General features: G+C 39.9%; 1 protein-coding gene and 1 pseudogene across 1 annotated transcript in view; one reads left to right on the forward strand and one right to left on the reverse strand.

Annotated features, from left to right (window-relative positions):
* Adam10 (ADAM metallopeptidase domain 10) overlaps positions 1-20055 on the forward strand; it is a 111954-nt gene extending 91899 nt beyond the window's left edge. The window contains exons 10-16 of the mRNA XM_032911186.1: positions 3400-3583; positions 8511-8661; positions 9414-9597; positions 10349-10457; positions 11130-11350; positions 16159-16285; positions 17805-20055. Coding sequence (XP_032767077.1) covers positions 3400-3583; positions 8511-8661; positions 9414-9597; positions 10349-10457; positions 11130-11350; positions 16159-16285; positions 17805-17899 — 1071 coding nt within the window. The 3' untranslated portion in view covers positions 17900-20055. The remainder of the gene's footprint in view (positions 1-3399; positions 3584-8510; positions 8662-9413; positions 9598-10348; positions 10458-11129; positions 11351-16158; positions 16286-17804) is intronic.
* LOC116907149 lies at positions 841-1427 on the reverse strand (annotated as a pseudogene).
* Positions 20056-20590: the final 535 nt, after the last annotated feature.

The following is a 20590-nucleotide window of genomic DNA, read 5'->3' on the forward strand; positions in this document are numbered from 1 at the left end:
TACTTTCTTATCTAACTAAAGTTGTAGTATACTCATGAAACTTTACTCTTAATTTGAATCCTGAGTCCTTTTTGACATCCAGTCAGGATAATCCTTTGTGTGTATATGTGTGTCAGAGGTGTTTTGTTTTGTTTTATTTGTTTGTTTGCCAGTTTTGTTCCTATATCTGATGTAGCAAATACTAAGTAAACATCTTTGTTTACAGTCCATTCTTCCTTCTGTGAACTTTGGTGAGATCTGTTACACCATTACTGAATAATTGAGATTAGGCAAGTAGGTCACAATTTGCTATTTTTTTAATTAAAAATTATATTTATTTAGAAGCATTCAGAATGTCAACAAAACAGGCGCAATTTTTTGTCTTTTGTTTTTTTGCAATTACAGAGTGGTATTCAGTTAACAGAACAACAAATATCTTTGTATAAGCTGTATCAGAGACAACTGAAGATGGAAAAAAAATCCCAAAAATAAAACCAAAAGAAACAAAAACAAAAGAACCAAAACCAAATTACTGTCCCCATATATAACTAATTTGTGCTGTGCACCAACAAGAACCTGCTTTAAATTTCCATGACAATTTATAACCCCCAGACTGTACCAGGCAAGGGTAGTGTTTATTGAAGATACCACCAGGACAGGGCCAGCTAAAGACACATTCGGTAGTGTATGAACTATTTAAAAAAAAAAAAAAAAGACACTGTTCAGTTTGAAAACAAATCTTACACAGCCTTACATTTTCAATTTTTTTTCTTTAAAAGGAGTGAGTTGTGTCCGGGGGTGGGGGGGTTTAAATGCTTTATAGACAAGAAAAAAACTGAGTTAGAACCAACTTAGTCATCATCATCCTTTGTCTTCCCCTTCATCCTCCTCATCGTCTTCCTCTTCCTTTGTCTTGCTCTTTTCAGCCTTGACTACCCCCTATTTCACTGCATCAGGTTTTCCTTTAGCTCTGTAGGCAGCAATATCCCTCTCATACTTCTCCTTCAGCTTGGCAGCCTTCTTCTCATGGTGCTGCTTGTCATCCGCGGCACTGTTGTTCCACATCTCTCCTAGTTTCTTTGCACATCACCATTGGGTAAGACAGGATTCTCGCCTTTGATTTTTGAGTGATACTCAGAACAGAACAAGAAGGCAGCCAAAGGAGGCCTCTTGGGGGCATTGGGGTCCTTGAACTTCTCTTTGGTCTCCCCTTTGGGAGAGATGTAGGTTTTCATTTCTCTTTCATAACGAGCCTTGTCAGCCTTTGCCTGATCTTCACATTTCCCCTTTTCTTTAGCATACATGGTCTTCCACCTCTCTGAGCATTTCTTGGAGAACTCTGAGAAGTTGACAGAAGTAACCAGGTGCTTCTTCTTGTGCTCCGCCCTGCAGGTTTGCACAAAGAATGCACATGAGGACATTTTGCCTCTCCGCTTCTTAGGATCTCCTTTGCCCCATATTTAGTTGATTTTCCTCCTTGAGTCACAGAGTCCCCCAGTGCCCATCCAGCTATCACTTGCCCCTGCGCTGTCTCTATGGAACTCAGTGTACTGCGATGGCTGTCAAAATTTGCTATTTTTAAGAATGGAACTCCTTGCCAAGCTTGACAATGTTTATTTCATCTGTATAGGTTTGTATAGTTTAGTACTTCCATGTAGAACTGGCTACTCTAAATACTTACTGCCTTGTAAAATAGCTAGCGATTTTTTTTTTATCACATTAAGCCATTCAGTATTGGAACTTTTCCTTCTGTTTCTCAATTTGAATGATGAAGAGTGTTGCTAGTACCATACTCAATAAAAAACCTAATTGGGTTGTAAGGAACAGAAGCATAAAGCAGGGTAGTACTGTGTACAGAGCAAGTAGTTGCCAGAGACTGAATCTGGGCTCAGGAGATGAGCAGGGCAGTATCAGGAAGAGTAAGTTAGTTGTAAGACCTCTGCTGAGGAAATATAAAATCAGAGTGACTTGGTGTTATTGTTTGGTCATAAAGAGTCTGGCTGTTGGGTATTCAAATCAAGATTGAGTTAAATATAACTACCATTCTGGTATCCAACATTTTTGCCCTTTATAATAATGAATACCTTAATTACTTGAGGACATTGTGTGTGAGGTTTCCTTCATGTGTGTGTTGTGTGTGTATTAAGGATGTTTTGTGTGTGGTACATGGACCTGCGTATGCACCTATGTATGCACGCCCAGAAGTCAGAGGAGGATAGTGAGTATCTTCCTCAATTACTCTTGAGACATTAGCTTTGAGACAGGCTCTCTGAACCAGAAGCCTGCCTTTGGGCTGGATTAGTCATCTGCTGAGCTCTTGGTATCTGCTTCTGAAGTCTAGTGATGGGGTTGTTGCAAATAAGCACAGTCATGTCTGGCTTTAATTTTTTTTCTTAAAATTGTTATTATATTTTATTTGTGTGTGTGTGTGTGTGTGTGTGTGTTCATGTTTATTTGTATGCTACAGCCTGTGAGTGGAGGTCAGAGGACAACTATTTGCATTTGGGTCCTGGGGATCAAATTGAAGTTGTCAAGCTTGGTGACAAGCATCTTTTACCATTGAGCCATCTTTCTGGTCCTGGGCCTGGATTTTTATGCGGGTCCTGGATTTTTGAACAGAGGTCCTCTTGCATGGATATCAAGTGTTCTTTGCCGAGAAGCCATCTACACTGGCTTTGTTGTTTTAATGCGTTATGTGCAAGGAAAGCAGGTGCTTTGTTATCGCAGCTTTAAAAGTGGGTTTTTTTTGTTTGTTTGTTTGTTGGTTTTTTGTTTTGTTTGGTTGGTTTTTTTTCCTTTGTAAAGATTCTGGAAGCTCTTGCTTTGGTCTTTCTCATACCTCTGATACCTGGGTAAATTACCAGAACCAAAACCACTTCTGTGCATGTGCTCATACACAGAACTCTGTCTCCTGTTTATTCTGTAAAGCAGTGTTTGATCCCATGCCTTGGGTTTTCTTAAAATTTGTGTTTGACTCTAGTCAGCATTTTGCTTGGCTGTGTTTTGCACTGATTCACAAGGAAGTGTCACTGCCTTGAGTTCTTACTCTGCCTTCCCCAGCACTGGTCTTGAGTTTCATTTTCACTTCTGTCTTCCTGAACCAGTTTTAGCATGTAATTTACTATGTATTTTAATGAATGCTAATCCATATTATCACTGCCAGTCTTAAAATCTTCTTTTCAGTAATTTTTATGACAGTGTATGCTCAGTTCTAGTCCATAATTACAAAGCTCTAAGAAAGTTTATGTTTAGACTTTTGGTTTTTCTCAATGCTGTAACAGTGGTCCTGATAGAGCAAGTGGTTATCCTAACTCACTATCCTAGGCAGTTGTTAAATCCTTCTTCAAAGAAGGTATGTGACTTCTACTGGGAAACCCTATTTTACTTCCTATTAATGTAACACCATATTCTATTTGGCAGCATGATTCTGGAACAGAGTGCACTCCAGGAGAGTCTAAGAACTTAGGACAAAAAGAAAATGGCAATTACATCATGTATGCGAGAGCGACGTCTGGGGACAAACTTAACAACAACAAATTTTCACTCTGCAGCATTAGGAACATAAGCCAAGTGCTTGAGAAGAAGAGGAACAACTGTTTTGTTGGTATGTATATCTTCCAACATTTTAATTATTAACCTTTTCTTCTACATGCACACAAGCCACAGCAGGTATGTAGAGGTCAGAAGACAGCTTGATGGAGTCAGTTCTGCCCTTTCACCATGTGGGTTCTGACAGCTTGTCCAGCTTGGTGGTAAGCACCTTCCCGTGATGAGTCATCTTCCCAGCCCAAAATATTTAAACATTCAGAAAATGTGAAAGAGTCCACTCATTTCTCACCTATGTTTTCCAGTTAACACATTGCAAAAAGTATTTATTTTATCAAATACTTAAGGAATTTATTTGTCCCTTAGAAACTTAAGTATCAGATAGCATTTCCCTTCTGAGAACTTTAGCTTATCTCATTAGCTAGAGTTCAGTATCGTTTGAGGTCTTTTTCTCTTCCCTCCCCTCCCCTCCCTTCCTTTCTTTCATAGGTGAATGCACAATCAATTGTGTGTGTGTGTGTGTGTGTGTGGTGTGTGTGTGGTGTGTGTGTGTGTGTGTGGTGTGTGTATGACATTCATATACGCAATGCTCTGCTGCGTGTGTGACATTTGCACTTACTGTACAATGAGCTATTCCCCATACCTCTTATCCTCCCTTTCTCACGCTGTCTCCTCTTGGTGGCCCCCTTGTTTCCTAGGCAGCTTTCATGTCACATATCTGTACATGGTTTTATGGATCCATATACAACGTAGGAACCAGAAACGAGAAGACAGCTTGATACGTGTCTTTGTGACATTTACTTAATTCATTTAAGATGGTTATGTCCAGTTGCATATCTTTTCCTACAGACGACAAATAATTTCATTCATGTCTAAAACCAGTTCTATTGTGTGTATGCTCCATGAGTGTGGTGATGCATACCTTTAATCCTAGCAGTTGGCAGGCAGAGGCAGGTGGAAGGTTGTAAGTTCAAGGCCAGCCTGGTCTATATAGCAGGCTCCCAGCCAACCAGGACCTATACAGCAAGACCCTAATCAAGCAACCAACCAACCAACCAACCAAAAAAAATGAAATCCCCAAACCCAAAGTGTATATATGTAAAGTTTCTTCATTGGATTCTCTTGTTGGACACCCAGGTTAGTTCCACAGTGTCTCTTGTGGATAGTGCTACAGTAAACATGGATTCATTAAATGCACAAGTGTTAATTGCTACATTTAGTGAATTTGACAGATGGCAATTGCCTATTTAAACCAAACATCTGTGAAGATGCAGAATATTTCTGTCAGCCCAGAAAGTTCTTTATTCTACTTCATAGTCAGTCTCTAGAAGCAACTGCTAACTGATTTTTTAACCAAAGGTTGGCTTGTCTGTTTTAAGATTTCAGACAAATGGAATTCACAGCTTTTTCCTTTTATGGAATTTTACTTTTAACTCCACAAAGTTCATCACAGTGTTTTGTTCCTGTTGCTGAATATCAGTGTGTTACAGGACTGAATACAGCTTACTCATTGCTTCTATCAGCGGGCATGTTCCTTTCTGTCTGACTTACTTTACTTAGCATGAGATTTTTAAGGTTCACCTGTGTGATAGCATGCATCACAACTCCATTCCTTTTAAAAGGTAAACAATATTCCACTGTGTAAGCATATCAAATATTGGTCTTTCATTCAGCTGTATATCTCTCTTGTAACATTTTTCAGATTCTGCCTTGTCTTAAAGTTGTTTGTGTATCCTCCTTTTCTATAAGACTATAGAATACTTGAACACAAATAATTGAGTCATTGGTCACTTTTGTATATAAGGAACATTCAGAGAAAGATTGATGAACTGAGGACTTCTAGATACATTTACATACAGTTTTTATTGGGATAATTGTAGATTCACATACAGTTAACAGCAGCAGTAGGTGCTCAGTACCTTCCTCTAGTGTCTCCATTGGTAACACCATGCAGACTGATGGATCACCAGGTTGATGCTATCATCTGGGCACACTCCACACTCCTTACTCTTGTTTTCTCAGGGTGTTTGTTTCTTTTAATAATATGATTACATGTGTAGTTTTATATCCCACCACCACAGACAAGATCCAGAAGAGTCCAACAGGACAAGGATACTCGGTGTTTTCTACTCCTAACTACGCCTAGCTGTCTCTTGCTATTCCCCATCCACCCCACTAATTTCTTCTCCTTTTGTAAAATACTGTTCCTTTGAAAATGTACAGATGGGATTGTACAGTATATAACCTTTAGGGATTGCCTCTGTTCACTTAGCAGAAATCCCTGAAGAGTCATTCATATTTTATCAGTAGTTTGTCCACTCTGTTGCTAAGAAGCATAAAGCAGGGTAATGGTTTGTTTAGTCATTCATCTACTAAAAACAGCCAGGCTGGCTATTTGTATGGTTTTGCTTTTATCAATTAAATGTCTGTAAAATTCACGTGTAGGGTGTATGTATGTGTGTACAGTATATAACCTTTAGGTTGGACTCTTCTGGATCTTGTCTCACGCACACATGTATGTGTATGGACATAAACTTTTTATTTTTTGGATAAACATCCAGAGTCTAGATAACAGACCATACAATGATCACTTGTTTTCTTTCTTACAAAACTCCCAAACTGTTTTCCAGGGAGGCCATAGTATGTTACATCCTCACAGTCTAGTTATGACCAGTCTCCTCGCTTCATCATCATCATCATCATCATCATCATCAGTCAAAGTCTAGTGTAGCCACTGCTTTTGTGAGACTTTTGCCTTCTCTGGTAACAGTGGTGAGCTCTTTCACAGCTTATTTGCTGTCTGTCTTCTTTGATGAAATGACCACTCACCTTTCGCAGCTGTTTTAATGGTTTTTGTTTGGTTGGTTCATTAAATTTTGAGATTTCTTTTTTTCCACATAATAAAACTGGGGTTTGGTTTGTTTGTTTGTTTGGTTGGTTGGTTGGTTGGTTGGCTGGTTGGTTTTGTTTTAAATCTCTTATATTTTCTTTTCTTTTATTATTGGTTATTTTATTTATTTACATTTCAAACGTTATTCCCTTCCCAGTTTCCTTCTACAACCCCCTATCCATACCCCCTCCCCCTGTTTCTATGAGGGTGTTCCCCTACCCACTCCCTCCTCACCGCCCTAGCATTCCCCTGTGCTGGGGCATCAAGCCTCCACAGGACCAAGGGCCTCCCCTCCCATTGATGTCAGATAAGGCCATCTTCTGCTACATATGCAGCTGGAGCCATGGGTCCCTCCATGTGTACTCTTTGGTTGGTGGTTTAGTCCCTGGGAGTTCTGGCAAGGGATGGGGTCTGGTTGGTTGATACTGTTCTCCCTATGGGGTTGCAAACTCCTTTAGCTCGTTCAGTTCTTCCCCTAACTCCTCCATTGGGATCCTCATGCTCATTCCAATGGTTGGCTGTAAGCATCCACATCTGTATTGGTCAGTCTCTTGGCAGAGCCTATCAGGGGACAGCTATACCAGGCTCCTGTCAGCAAGTGCTTATTGGCATCAGCAACAGTGTCTGGGTTTGGTGTCAGCAGATGGGATGGATCCTTAGTTGGGGCAGTCTCTATATGGCCTTTCCTTCAGTCTCTGCTCCACTCATTGTCCCTGCATTTCGTTTAGACAGGAGCAGTTCTGGGTTAATATTTTTGAGATGGGTGGGTGGCCTTATGCCTCAACCAGGGACCATGCCTAACCTCTGGATATGGTTGGTCTCTACAGGTTCTCTTTCCCCTTTGTTGGGTATTTCAGCTAATGTCATCCCCACTGGGTCCTGGGAGCATCTTGCTTTCCTGGCATCTGGGACTTTCTGGTGGCTACCCCCAGTTCTCCATCCTCCACTGCCACACATATCCTTCAATTTCCTGACCCTCTGTACCTCCCCAGTCTCCTCCAACACCTGAACCTACCCCCCTTTTCTCTCCCCCTTCTTGTCCTCCTCCTCCAGATCTCTCCCACTATCTGTCTCCCTCTACCTTGTTTCCCCCTTTTCAGAAGGACTGAAGCATCCATACTTTGTCCTTCCTTTTTGAGCTTCATGTGGTTTGTGAGTTATATCTTGGTATTCTGAGCTTTTTGCCTAATATCCACTTATCAGTGAGTACATATCATGTGTGTTCTTTTGTGACTGGGTTACCTCACTCAGGATGATATTTTCCAGTTCCATCCATTTGCCTCAGACTTTCATGAAGTCATTCTTTATGATAGCTGAGTAGTACTCCATTGTGTAAATGTACCACATTTTCTGTATCCATTCCTCTGCTGAGGGACATCTGGGTTCTTTCCAGCTTCTGGCTATTATAAATAAGGCTGCTATGAACATAGTGGAACATGTGTCCTTGTTATATGTTGGAACATCATTTGGGTGTATGCCCAGGAGTGGTATAGCTGGGTCCTCAGGTAGCACTATGTTGAATTTTCTGAGGAACTTCCAGACTAATTTCCAGAGTGGTTGTACAAGCTTACAATCCACCAGCAATGGAGGGGTGTTTCTCTTTCTCCACGTCCTTGATTTCTTCATAAAATCACTGATTATTTGTCAGATACCTTGGGGAGTTTTTGGTTGTTCTGGGTATAGCATAGAGTCTTCCCATATTTGTGTTCTGAGTGCTGGACTTTGGGGGTGCACCATTGTGCTAGACTCAAATAATGGTTTGCAGATGATTCCCCAGGTCTATGGTATTTTTCTTTATAATAATTTTCTTTTTCTTTTTGGTAAAACTCTAAAAAGTTTGTCAGTTTTATTTATTTTTACATGTGTGCTGTTTTGCCTGTATGCATGTTTGAATTGTGTGTAAGCTTGATTCCCAGGGGATGCTGAAAAATGGTGTGAGATCCCCTGGATCTTGAATTATAGATTAGGTCCCCAAGAAGGGTAAAACGTACTCTTAAATAAACTGTCAAGGCATCTCTCCAGCCCTGAGCTTGTACATTTTGAAGAAAATTTGTGTGTGCATAGAGTGCTTACCTTGTCCTGTGACTTCCCTCAGAATCTGGCCAGCCTATCTGTGGAAATGGGATGGTGGAGCAAGGGGAAGAGTGTGACTGTGGCTACAGTGACCAATGCAAAGATGAGTGCTGCTTCGATGCAAACCAGCCAGAGGGGAAGAAATGCAAGCTAAAGCCTGGGAAGCAGTGCAGGTATCTGTCTGCCTTGCCAACCCCAGTGATGTTAACATCCCTGCACTTAGGACAGATTTAATGCTGACATCAAGAGAGCCATATGACTATGGAAGTTTGCCCCCCTGTGTTGTATTGTCATTAATTTTTTTGAATAATGGCATCCTGTTTTGATATTTGGAACAATTCATAATTTAGTGATTTGGCTTTTGAGAGAGACTGAAAATGTTGCTCCATAAATTCGTGTATCATTTAGTTCTTAACTTTGAAACATTAACTATATTACTTTAAACTATTTAGGTGAAGTGGGGCATGTAGGTTTCTGTGACTTAATACCATATCGTTATTTCACTGTCAAATGCAGTCATGATTACAGGAAATAGACTACAGTTTACACAAACTGTTTAAATGCTTAGTCTGTAAATCCATGTTTGATTTTAGCACAGAAAGGTGTAAAATCATTAGTGTGTTATGTACCTATGGGGGAAAACACTAAAAAGTTTTCTAATCCTAAATTCACTTCACAAAAGGCAGATTAATAATGCTGATTTGTAGCATTTTTGACTGTAGAAAACATATATTTAGTCATCTTCTTAGACTTGCTAAAATGTCCAAATAGAGTAGCTTGTTACTAGTAATATTTGAAGTTGAATTCCATCAATGTACTTACCACTTAACAGATGAAGTCTATGATATGAAAATCTGGCTCATATCTAAGTGTATAATAAATAGCTAATGATTTACTTTATTTGATCATTTAATGTTTCTCCTAGTCCAAGTCAAGGACCCTGCTGTACAGCACAGTGTGCATTCAAGTCAAAGTCTGAGAAATGTCGGGATGATTCTGACTGTGCAAAGGAAGGGATATGCAATGGCTTCACAGCCCTTTGCCCAGCATCTGATCCCAAGCCCAACTTTACAGACTGTAACAGGCATACACAAGTGTGCATTAATGGAGTAAGTATTTGATTTAAGATGTTTTAAATCTTATTGAGCATCCTTTTTCATAATAATGGTTGACACCCACCAGGTAACTATTCTGGGGCCCCATTCAGTAAGATCCCTATCTATTCCCACAAAGCCATGAATGCATGTGACACGGTTGCCTAGTGGCATTAGTTAGCTCCTGACTTACTTTTCATCTTTGCAACCATGTGTCTTTGGTAATCACAAGAGTACAACTAGGCATGTCGTCTTATCTGCACTGCTTTTAAGTTGTATAAATTAATATTTCAGGAGTTTGAATAAAAGAACTCATCTGGTCATTTTCTTGGAGTGTGAAATCTTCTGAGCTCCCATGGCTAAATGTCACTTTGTTCTGCATGAGGAAAACTTACTTTTTCTCTGCTTATAGAGGAGCCATAGTAACCAACACAAATGTGGAACCGCTTCTTCCTCTACTTTTGGTTAGGCTTTTTGATTTTCCCTTCATTCCTTTAAAAGTTATACAGCTTTCTCTCATTTAGTCTCAGATCTATTTATGTGGTATTATTGGCTCTGATATTCATCTGTGGTTTTGTTTTGTGGTGCTGGGGATCAGACCCAGAACCTTGCATGTGCTAGCAAGTGCTTGCCATGAAGGTGCAAACCTACTTCTGTTGTTTGTAACTCCTATTTCCATTTTATTATTTGTTATCAGAAGCTTATACCTGCCTAATGCCATGAACTTGACTGCACAGAGTTGAAATAAAATTTACCTTTTCCCCAGCAATGTGCAGGTTCTATCTGTGAGAAGTATGACTTGGAGGAGTGCACCTGTGCCAGCTCTGATGGCAAAGATGATAAGGAATTATGTCATGTTTGCTGCATGAAGAAAAGTAAGGCCTTTCAATAACTCAGCTTAAAGTTGGCTTCCATAATGGTTTTGTTTTTTCATCCTTTGAGAATGAGGTTTATTAGGAGAAGGGCCTTTGAGACCATGATTGAACCTTGATGTGAGAGAGCATAAGAAAGGGACAGCAGTATCAAAAATAGCGTAGTGCCTTAAAGGAAAAGAAGCTTCTCTTTAAAACCTGGAGTGAAGCCTGTTATAGTTTACAGAGAGAGACAGAAACAGACAGATGGGGGGCGGGGGGGAGAGAGAGAGCTGCCTTGAGAGCAATGGCAGGGGTGGGGTGGTATAGGGCAGAGGAGATCCTTGCCTTTAAGTATTCATTGTTAAACTGATACACAGTTTAGACAGATACTTTCCAGCTAAATCAGTTCTCTTGAGAAAAGTTTAAATGTGGCAATACACTATGGTTCTTACAATGTTGCTAAGTAATACATTAAACCAGATCTTGTGTGCCTTAGGTAAAAATGTATGTAAACAAACCTCAATGGTTTTAAAGCCATTGGAGGCACTAAGTCAGTTGTTGTACATTTGAGGTAAATGAGTAATGATGCTACTCTGACAGACTAGTAGAGATCTGTGTAACATGGGGATGAGTTATGTAGTCTGTTTTCTTTCCAAGACTGATCTCTGTTTGTGTCTGGCACTTCTTTTCCAGTGGCCCCATCAACTTGTGCCAGTACAGGCTCTTTGCAGTGGAACAAGCAGTTCAATGGTCGGACTATCACTCTGCAGCCAGGCTCTCCATGTAATGACTTCAGAGGCTACTGTGATGTTTTCATGCGGTGCAGATTAGTAGATGCTGATGGCCCTCTAGCTAGGCTGAAAAAAGCAATTTTTAGTCCACAACTCTATGAAAACATTGCTGAGTGGATTGTGGTAAGTATAGACTTCGTTCATAAAAACCTCAAAATGTCTGATCTTAATTTTACTTGGGCAGAAGTCACCAATATTGGGGGACAAACACTGTGCCTGTGTATACTAGAATCACTATATGTGTGGACTTTGAATGTTTAGATATCCCTAGCTCTTACTTCCTTCTACAGGGATCTGTATCTCCATCTGAAGCTGTGTTGAGGGTGGAGTCGTTCTGTTTCCCTCTGCTGCTTTGCTTACGTTGTCTCTTGCAGGTGACTTCTGGTGGTGCAGATGTTAGTGTTTTCACTGGGCTTTTCGGGAAAGTGCTACTTGGTTTTGTTGTTTGTTTGTTTGTTTGTTTTTTGGTTTCTTTTTATTTATTTCTCTGTTGTTTCAGTAGAACAGGTAGCAAGCTATGGGTCCTACCTTGCTCAACAGTAAAGATGAGAAAGAAATTGATTTTCTGAAGGCTTTTTTCCTGCATTTGTTGTTGTTGGTTTTCTTCTTCTGATCTTTCAGTGTAAGTCTTCTCTGTGATAGATATTGAACAATGTAAGATCATATGAAAATTCAGTCACAGATCCCTTAATGGTCATACTGCTTACTCAGTCCTCATCTACTAAATTTAATTTAATTTTTATATTTCTCTAAATTGTAAAATCATTGACTTGAGGGGGCAGCTCAGTAGAGTACTTTACCTACTATTCATGAGCCTCTGAGCTGTTGGAACCAGTACTCGTAAAGTGGGGCGTGGTAGCAATATAGTTATTCTTAGCACTTGGAAGGTAAAGGAGGAAGATCAGATGCTTAAGGACTTCCTCACATAGTATGTAGTTCATTCTGGCCAGTCTGGATTATGTGAGAACCTGTCTCAAAACAGACAAACGAATTTGATGCCAGCCAGTGATACTTGAGACCCTGTCTCAAAACAAAACAAATCTTTGAAACATTGTATTTCCTGTGATTTTCTTAAAGAATTGCTGAGATTAGCCTAAATGTTCATGCATTCCAAGTGATTTGTGTAGGAGATGTTCTTTCAAGTGGCATGTTTAGGAATGTGCAGTAGTTTGCTTTGTAAATTGACTTAGAACTCAGACTCTTCCTTTTCTAAGTTACTACTTTTTTTTAAAAAAACAAAGTTGATTTAATGAAAAATTCCTTTCTGTGAATTAGCAATGAGAATGCTTATCTTATGTTCTGGAATAGATTAATCAGACACTGTGAGTGAGTTAATACATGCCTTTTATTTTATAATGTCAACATGGATGTACATGGATGTAGCATCCTCAGCTAGCACTGTCCACAATGCCTGGAGAGCAGACCGAGATGCTTTAGTGAGCATTGGCCAGGTCCAGCAGCAAGACCACAAGTGCTGAGTCTCTTACATTATTTGTCTCATCTGATTTTGTGCAGTTTGCTTGCATAACAAGGTTTGTTTTATATTAATGATAGCTTGTGTCTTGGTGTCCTGTCATTTCTGTGGTTACATATACTGCTAGGCTGTTCCGTTCTAAGAGGCTGTGCAAGAAGTGAAGGACTTCCTTCACTGTCTTTTCCAGTGCTGCCTGGTGTCCTTTTGTCTCCATTGATGGTGCTCTATGACTCCTTTTCTCCTCATGCAGTTCTGTGGACTTTGAAGAACCCTGAGAACACTTCAATATTTTATGGGTACTGTTGTCATGGAGATGATCTTTTTTTTTTTCTTGGTGGAAAGTTGTTTTAACAACCATGTTTAGATTTTTCCAGAATATGCTCTGCTGAGTTTGTCTAGCTAGGAGGCATTGATAAATACTCCATAGCTTTAGTGCCTGCTAAATGCAGTTCTTGAGAATCCTGGGCCATTATCACCTGTTTAAGTGGGAGATGAGGACATCAGTAATTCTTTTCCACTTTCTGCTATAGTTGATGTGGTCTTATCTTTCTTTCCATCTTTTGCACTAGATTTGATGTTGCAGAGAACCATTTTTTAATCTTTTTTTTTCTGGGTTTAGCATTATATGCCTCCTTTCATTCTCACTATGCTGTGAATTTTTATTTGTTTGCCAAAAGCTTGTATTTTTCTATCATCGTCATCATCATCATCATCATTCCTTATCCCCCTTTTTACTATGGTGTCCAGGTCTGAGTGGCTGGGCTTGTACATGCACGCTTGCTTGCTTGCTTGCTTGCTTGCTTATTTATTTATTTATTTATTTATTTATTTATTTATTTAGGCAAGTCATATATATCATAGCCCTAAACCTGGTACTTTCTATATAGCCCAAGCTGAGGTCCAACTAACAGCAGTCCTATAGCAACTTCAAAAATGAACTTTCTCTCTCTCTTTTCAAGACAGGGTCCTTCTGTGTAGCTCTGACTGTCCTGGAACTCACTCTGTAGACCAGGCTGGCTTCACTCAGATCTGTTGTCTCTGTCTCCTACCCGAGTGCTGGAATTAAAGAAACGTGCCACCTCCTCCGGCTCATTTTCTCATTTTTTAAATCAGTTTCTATCCCCATATTTTGTTCTAACTTTATGAATGCAGATACCAAGTATCTGTTATTTTTTTATTTTGAGTGGGATATTTAGAGCTGTGGTTCCCAAGTGGATCACAGACTACAGTTGCTCTCAAGTTGATTGTCTAGTGCCTCTGAGAAAACTGGAGGCTGGTGAAAAGACCTGGAATGTATGTGTCTTCATAACTTTTTTTCAAAACAATCACAGGAGCATTTATTCATAGAAGGATTATAAATCTGATGCTCTTAGATATCATTTGGTAAACATTGTCCAAGAACAGCAGCTAATTGTACATGAGTGTCACCATGGGGCCTTGACCAAGTCAGTTAAGTCAGAGCTTTAGAATTGACCCGAAGAATCTAGATGACCACAGGGGCTGGAAGAGGGCATTGGATCCCCTAGAGCTGGAGTTAGACAGTGTGAACTGCCATGGAATTGCTGAGAATTGAAGTTGGCTTCTTATGGAATTGAGAGAGAAGGATGTAAGTCCAGTGTAGGATATGGAAGACAGGCACATACAAGTGTGTTTTAGTTCTATGTGTTGTTTTCATAGAAAACAGCAAATTCTATTGGAGAAATCTTAAATTTTTTTAATTTTTGTTTTTGATTCGTTTTTTGTTTTTAGTGTGTGTGTATATGTGTATGTGTATGTGTAGATAGATAGATAGAGATAGGTGGATGTAGATACAGATATAGATAGTGTGTATGTGTGTGTGTGTGTGTGTGTGTGTGTGTGTGTGTGTGTGTTGCTGGGAACTGACCCCCAGGGCCTTATGTGCTTTAGACAAATTGTCTATGATTTAGCCGTTGGAAAGTTCTCTTTAAAAAGATGACATTGCAACTGCATTCTTAAGTGCTGGCAGTAGCAGATGTACAGGAATGTTTCATGGAGAAGGAAGTGCATGAATCTTCCATACCAAAACAGTTTGAAAAGTCTTTTGAAAGCTTACTGAATTTTAGTGGTTGACAAAATACTCCATTTAAAAGCAGGCCTGCTTCTTGCCCTGTCTGCCGAGAATGAATTCCCTGTGCGCTCTTTAGAATCTGAGTAGAACCATGCTGCTTCGCACACTCAGGCTTCATTTTCTGCTTTCCTTTCCCGCTCCTGGGCCATCCAGCTTTAGGACAAAGAATTGAAACGAAAGGAGGTGTAATCAAACCCATTGTTTGCACAGTTGTAGCACAGATAGCCATATGGAAGGTATTAGGAGCACAGGAGGCTGGAGACTGAAGTGTTAGGAAGAACATGAGAAGCACTAAGGATGTAGGGATCTGCTCTGCCAGTACTAGGCCTCAGCCTCCATGGAGCAGGACGACCATTGCCCTTTGCATGTAAGAGATGACCGCAATACAGAAAGGCACTGATCCCAGAAGTAACTCAGAAATGTGCAGTAGCTGTCATAGTAGCGAATGGTTCTTCTAGTATTTACTAACTGGACTCAAGGAATGTGGAGCTTCCAACATTGCTCAAAATTGTCTCTGGACTGTTTGAATAGACTGACAAGAGTCCTGTACCCTGCCTCTTGACAAATAGCCACTTGAGAGTGAAATCTAGGAAATGCTTTTATATTTTATAATGTAGGAATTTGTATGTATATGTCTGCCCTTCTCTTCAACCATCTGTCTGTGGTCTGCGTGTATATGTGCATGTGTGTGGGAGACCAGAGTTTGGTGCTGGGTGTTGTTTTCCACCTTTTTTTGTTGTTGAGGTAGGATCTTTCACTAAACCTGTAGATTTCTGATTGACAAAACTGCATGGCCAGTAAGCCCAAGAGATTCTCTTGTCTCTCTGCTCTGCGGTGCTGGGATTATAGGTATATGCTTTTACACCTGGCTTTTTAGTGTCAAGGGATCTGAGCTTAGGTCCTCATTTTGGTGACAAGCCAAGCACTTTACCAATTGAGCCAGTGTTATGGGACTTTCATGGGGAGTAGTGTGGTGTATAAAGCTGACTCTGGTTCAGATTTTTTAAAGTTCTTTGCACTGTACTTACAAATTTTCATTATGTTAGAGATTCTTTCAAGAAGAAACAAAAGTTGTTTTAATATAAGGGAGCTTATGTATGCAGAGAAAGTGACTGGGGTGTTTTGGCATAGCATGTGTTTATATTTTAGGATCTGGGTAAACAGTACAGAGTTAGTAAGTTGTATAAAGCCTCAGATGATAGAGGCGCTTTGAATGTTTTGCTAGAAATAATTAGTAGTAATTGCATAAGTGTTAGTAATCTACATTAAAGCCAGTGTGGACATTCAGAAATTGAAAGTTGTAAATATTGCATATGTTGGATGTTAATATCTGCTGTCTTAGAACAGTCTAATTCTGTTCCTGTCCAGGCTCACTGGTGGGCAGTACTGCTTATGGGAATTGCCCTGATCATGCTAATGGCTGGATTTATCAAGATTTGCAGTGTTCACACTCCAAGTAGTAATCCAAAGTTGCCTCCTCCTAAACCACTTCCAGGTAAGGTGCTGAGCAATGGGTGCTGCTCTGAGTAGAGCCAGAGCTGCGGGGCAGGGAGGACACAGTCCTGGGAGCTTTAGTAATTGACTATATAGGGCTTTGTTTTTGATAAATTGCCTGACTAATGATTCACTGGCTGTGTAATTGTTCATCAGTCTGGTCTAGTTATTGACTACCATTATAATGCTGGTCCATCCTGAGTGTCACAAAACATTGGACCAACATTTTGATATTTGGTTGGATTCTCCTTCCTTGTTTTGTCGCAGTTTCTTACCATACCTTGTTTTTGTTACAGTAGTTAAAGTGATTTTAAATTATTGGTCTTTGTATCTAAACAGTTAATAGCTCTGATACTATTTGTAATGTCTGTATTCTTAAAATAGTTTCTGGTATGGAAGCACATTTTCCTCTGGAAGGAGCTTACTGAGAAATATAAATCTGCATGTAGGGGAGTCTTAGTTCAGATGTTAAGAACCTGTCAAATAGTCTCCTTTTGTCTGGAGGATACTGACTGCCACTAGGCTGAGTCAACTTTGAGCATTTGAAGAGGAGGAGAGGAAGCAACTGCTCTGTTACTCGTTAGTCTTACCAGTCCTTTCTTTCCCTATCCAAGGTGTGTGTGGCTAGTCATTACAGGTATGGGGAAGACTGCCTAAGAGAGTAGCAGGGAAGTCAGCGTTGGGTACTAGGGTGTGCCCCTCCTCAGGAGGGCCTTGTCTCACGCCAAAGTGGTTTCTTCTACTTTGTATTTCCGCTCAGCTATTCCTTTGCATTTCCCTGTGTTGGGACAAGAGAGCCCAGGAGTCCTCATGGTGGGGTAGAGGATGTTTGATTTGATATACTCATTTTCTTAAGTTCCCGGAGTTGTCAGAGCCCAGGTACTTGTGTGAGTTTAACACATTTCCAAGAGCTATAGAACACCTTTGGGGCACGGTTGCCATGGTGCCCTCCTTTAGTGGTGAGACATTGGACTTGTGTACTGACGCCTCTGAGAACTGTTCACTTGTTCAAACTTCATAAAAGTGCTGAGCACATACTTAAGGGCGGTTTTAAGGTCTGTATGACAAACCGGGTGAGTGACTGGCCATATGCTGTGCAGACAGGCCTCAAGTGTCCGTCAGGGCCCAGGCATAGATTCCGCCCTCAACGCTAGAATAATAATTCTAATAATAATTCAGTCTAATTCTTAAGGTGTCAAGTCCTTGGAATGCACCTCATCTCCACGGAGATGTGCTGCTAAATATTAAAGATGGAGCAGACTTAAAAACTTAACATAAAATAGTGAAACATTTTAGTAATTTTTATATTGAGTACATGTTAAGGTTGGTATGATTGGCCTAGATGAAATAAGTACTAAAATTAATTTTTATTTTATTTTTATTATGACAACCTGAAAAACTGTTACAGAGCACATATTTCTGCTGGTCAGTGCCAAAGAATAGCTTTTCTTGGTGAAAGAGTGCTTCACTTTTGAAGATTAGGAGGTGGCACACAGTAAGCTGTTTTGCTTTCGTTGCAGGCACTTTAAAGAGGAGGAGACCGCCACAGCCCATTCAGCAGCCCCCGCGTCAGAGGCCCCGGGAGAGTTATCAAATGGGACACATGCGACGCTGATGCAGCTTTTGCCTTGGTTCTTCCTAGTGCCTACAGTGGGAAAACTTCACTCCAAAGAGAAACCTGTTAAGTCATCATCTGCAAATGAAACCCTCACAGTTAATAGTTGAAGAAAAAATGGCAAGAGATCATGTCCTCAGACCAGGTGGAATTACCTAAAATTTAAAGCCTGAAAATTCCAATTTTTTTGGGGGGGGTGGGATGGAAAAGGAACCCAATTTTCTTATGGACAGATATTTTTAACCTAATGGCACAAAGTCTTAGAATATTATTGTGTGCCCTGTGTTCCCTGTTCTTCGTTGCTGCATTTTCTTCACTTGCAGACAGACTTGGCTCTCGATAAACTTTTATCACAAATTGAAATATATTTTTTTCAACTGCCAATCAAGGCTGGGAGGCTCGACCACCTCAACATTGGATACATCACTTGCCAATGTACATACCTTGTTATATGCAGACATGTATTTCTTACGTACACTGTACTTCTCTGTGCAATTGTAAACAGAAATTGCAATATGGATGTTTCTTTGTATTATAAATTTTTCCGCTCTTAATGAAAAATTACTGTTTAATTGACATACTCAGGATAACAGAGAATGGTGGTGTGCAGTGGTCCAGGATTCTGTAATGCTTCATGCAGGCCATTTTGAAATGAGAATTATTTTCCCTTTTTCTTATGGTGGAGTTGGTTCTTAATGCATCCTTTTCCTTGTTCCATGGCTGCTGTGAGTAGGAGAGGCTGTGTTGAAGAGCTCAGCTGATGGCTTACAAACCGGGCAGCAACAGCATTTGGCTTCAGTCAGTTCTTCATGTCATTGTCTGATTTCTGCGTTAGTACTTTATACTTTCTAAATCAACTCCGTTTTTAAATTGCTAGGTGAATTTTTTTTCACGCCTTGGTAGGAATTATGTTGGAAATGATCATTTTCATCTGTAGCCTGCTTATTATTCTGTGTATTCCATGTACTTCAAGCCTGCTAATTCTGTTTTTATCTGATATGGAAAAGAAAATCAGTGTCTTCATTGAAATATTTGGACAGTTCTTCAGCACACTGTCACTGATCATTGGTAACCACTAGAGATGAGTAATTTGCTCAGCAGGTAGTTGAAATTGTAGATAGGTTTTCTGATGTTGTTTTTCCCCCCAAGACATTTTAGCAACAATGAAGGTAGACAGCACAGTGTCCCATTACAAACTTCCTTTTTTAAGCAGATATAAATATTGGCATTTTTAAAGAAAGAGAAAGCAAAAGCATTTAATGTATTAACAGGCTTATCGCTATGCAGAAAATGGAGGGGGCATTAAAAAAATGTAAGCTTGTGACATATTCATTGCTTCTGTTTTCCAGCTACATCACTTAAATTAGAAGTCAACAGCAGTGATTTTCCTGGCTTTACATAGGAGGCAATTTAGAGAAGGTTGACAAGATTACTGTGTTTGGCTTTTTTTTTTTTCCTTTTTCTTAAGAGTCTAAGGTTTACACAATCACTCACAATGTGACGCGAGCCAGCAAGGCCAAAACCGCTAGAGAAACAATGGGATCTCTCCTTGTAAACTTGTACAGTACGCGGGACTTTTTTCAAAACAGCTTTTTGTACATGATTTAGAGACAAATTTTGTACATGAAACCCCAGATAGACTATAAATAATTCTAACCCAACAAGTAGGTAGCTGTGTATGACACTGCTTTAAATCATTCAAATGCCTTTGTTTGTGGAGTGTGCAAAGGTTGGAAATGGGTTTGCATTTCTAAAATGGTGACTTTTATTCTGCAAGAGTTCTTAGTAACTTCTTGAGTGTGGTAGACTTTGGAACATGTACATTTTTTGCTTGTAATGTTATCCTGTGGTAGGGTTTTCGCAGTTATGCACTGCCCTATTTTATTTTGAGTCTAAGTTAAATGTTTTCTGAGGAGATACATGCACTGAACTGTTTCCACTACAAATCAAGATGTGGTAAAAAATGAAAGGACCAGGACCAGTAAGATCTAATACTACTGTCAGTTTAATGTCCACTGTGTTTTATACAGTATCTTTTTTTTTTGTTGTTCACTTTGGAAATTTTTACTAAAACCTGCAAAAAATAAAGTATTGTGCAAAGATGTAAGGGTTTTTGAAACTTGAAATGCATTAATAAATAGACTTGATGAAATCAATCTGATGGGTCTATGCTCTGTGAACTCAGAATGGTCAGAAGCAGCTGCTGTGCTGAATGAAGGAACACTCAGCAGGAAGGTCTCTCCCCATGCAAGTGCAGGCGTCACTGTGTAGTCCAGAGCCACAGTGAGGAGCTGATTGTCATTGTTATACACACACTGCATGTTAAAAGTCACTCAGTGCAGCTGCTTTTCACTGCTTCTCGTCAGTGTCCAGGACTGTCTTTCTGAAGAGCTAAACCTAACTGGGAACTTGCAGTCTTCTTTCTGTGTTCTCAAAGTCCTGTCTGGGCGCTAAGTGCTTTATTAATGTCTAATGTATCTAGATGTGGTAGTGGCCATCCATAATATCAGTACTAGAGGGGCTAACATAGAAGGATAGGGAGAGAAAAGGCCAACCTAGGCTATATGCCAGATTCCTTCCCCAAACAATCCTGGTGAAGTACTTGCCTAGCATGCACATGGACCTTATCTTCAATTCACAGCTCCCCTGCCAGTGCCCCCACACAAAAGAAGACCTGGTCTAAATATATTT

This window comes from Rattus rattus, chromosome 8 (genome assembly GCF_011064425.1).
Source record: "Rattus rattus isolate New Zealand chromosome 8, Rrattus_CSIRO_v1, whole genome shotgun sequence".
In the NCBI taxonomy this organism is placed as follows: Eukaryota; Metazoa; Chordata; class Mammalia; order Rodentia; family Muridae; genus Rattus; species Rattus rattus.